Genomic DNA, 2,255 nt, shown 5'->3' on the forward strand with positions numbered 1-2,255 from the left:
CAAAGGCAATGAAATTAAAATTACTAGAATTATCATGGAGACATCCATGGAGAGGAAAGAAAGTGTGAATTAACAACTCATGCATACTACTACAAAAAACTATAAAAAGAGAAAGTTCTTCCTTCCTCTTACTTGCTTTCAACCAATTATAAAATTAGCTGGGAATAAGAACTTGCTGTTCTTTGCAGCAATTTTTATCACCTCTGCATAAAACTGAAGACTAGATCAACTTCTAAACTCAACACACCTATTGCAAAGGAAGGGAGGTTCAGTTCAGCTGTATTGGCTACTCTGTGTATTGAAGAACTTTCTTCTAACTAATTTAATTTCTAACAGAACAGTTTCTTTATCTTCCAGTAGTTATAAAAACATGCCCAAAACTGCTATATATGAAGACGACATATTCATGTGTGCGCATTTGTGTATCTGTAACATGTTATTTAAAATTCTTCTCCACATAAAATAATCTTCAGAGGCACAGTTCAAATTTGTAAGAAGTAGTCATCAAACAAATACAAGACAGCTATCATAAAAAGCAGAGAAACCGGTGTAAGTAAGAGGGCTGCATCTCTCAGTGTTTATAAACCCTGACCAATTCAGAATGCAGTTAATTTCCTTCTGGCACAGCTACATTACTCACATGCATGAAGTCCATGCCAAAACGCACCCATAAAATTACAACTATCCAGTCTAATATAGCAACCAGCAAGGCAAGAATAGCGCTAGACTGTCTGTTCATTCCGTATCTTAAACAAGACAATCACCTAAAAGGCCCAGAAAAAAAATTCTTCTAAAAAGCAAATTTTATACATGCATTCACACAGACACACATTGATGCTAACTTTTGTTTTCACTTTCAGTTCTCATCAGAGATGGTTTATGGAAAGCTGTGTCATAGGAATTCATGTGTGCCAGCAATAATTTAGAAAAAAAGAAAAGAGGGAAAAAAAAAGGGAAAAAAAAAACACGAGAGGAGAATATTAAAAAAAAAAAACAAAAACAGCATCACCACACACACACACCCTGGGCTGGCTAAATCAATTCCAGGAGTAAAAAAGAAATCAATACATGTATTTTCTCCAAGAATATAAAAGAAGACTTAAATCTCAAGGCACAAAGAAATAGAGTTCATAATTTCAGGAGCACCACGCCAACATAATCTTCTACACCAACTATTATATACAAGAAAGATCTCAGAGTTCTCAGAACCAACCACCTTCATTTATCAAGTTCCAAAGAACTATAAACATTTACTAGACTAGTCAAGACATCCATCTTGATAGATTTCTTACAGTATGCCATCTTCTTTTAGAGAAACCGTAAGAGTGAATGTAGATAGAAAAGTCATAAAATTTTTAATCACTGAAAGGGGGAGATGTATGTGCTTACAGAGGAAAACTTTTTCTTTTCTGTTCCTACGCTGACCTGAACATACCAAGTTAACCACACACGCTCCCAAAACCTCAATGCTTCTGGTCAAATATGCTTATTTATCTATATTTAGTAAACATTTACTTACCCAGCATCCTCCTGGAAGCCTTCCAATTCGTCTCTTTGTTCTGCTAGGGTCGATTCTAGATCCAGATAGGTACCGTTGTGAGACAATTGCAGGGTGCAGTCATCAAGCTGTAGAACAACATTCAGATCATTAGATTACAGCAGTCATTCTCTCTAACGTGCCTGTAACATCGCCTTCCCATTTTCCAGGTCCCCAGACAAGATCTCCCTGAAACAAACCATATGTAGGGACTGGATAAGAAAATGGGTGCTGTTCAGCAATTTATGCAATCCCAAGTCTGTATTCACTAGACCATGCTTGGTCACAACAATATCAACACAACCAATGCAGAGAAATTTATTTATTTGAACATACAGAAGGAGATTAGAGGGTTTGAGCACAGTGTCTTTAGAATCCTATAAGGAAAGAGAAGTTGATTTAAATGTATATTTAGGATATGAATGACTGTCCTCTGTTCTTATAGTACATTTAAGTAGAGTTTCCGGGCCTCTGGATGGAGGTGGAAGGAAGCAGCAGCTCTTTCATGAGCTACTGAACAACCCCCTGTGAGGAAGGATACAGCCAAGGGACAGTGCAAGGTGCGGCAGCCAACAGTTGGGGTCCCGCAGCGAGGGGGAGTGCAGTCAACCAAGACCCAGATTTTCCGGCATTCTCATTTTAGGGCCAGGCACTAACCTGCCTCAGAGGTTGCAGGGAAGACCTTCCTAGGCACCAGGGGAGAGGACTGGACACACAT

At 38.4% G+C, this 2,255-nt stretch overlaps 1 protein-coding gene across 1 annotated transcript in view; it reads right to left on the bottom strand.

Moving 5' to 3' along the window:
• The window catches only part of FHOD3 (formin homology 2 domain containing 3), a 377,261-nt gene extending 375,572 nt beyond the window's left edge, over positions 1-1,689 (bottom strand). The window contains exons 1-2 of the mRNA XM_009330482.1: positions 1,681-1,689; positions 1,520-1,626 (exon numbers count right to left, since the gene is read on the bottom strand). Coding sequence (XP_009328757.1) covers positions 1,520-1,626; positions 1,681-1,689 — 116 coding nt within the window. The remainder of the gene's footprint in view (positions 1-1,519; positions 1,627-1,680) is intronic.
• Positions 1,690-2,255: the final 566 nt, after the last annotated feature.

The sequence above is a fragment of the Pygoscelis adeliae genome, unplaced genomic scaffold (assembly GCF_000699105.1).
Source record: "Pygoscelis adeliae isolate BGI_AS28 unplaced genomic scaffold, ASM69910v1 Scaffold78, whole genome shotgun sequence".
Lineage (NCBI taxonomy): Eukaryota > Metazoa > Chordata > Aves > Sphenisciformes > Spheniscidae > Pygoscelis > Pygoscelis adeliae.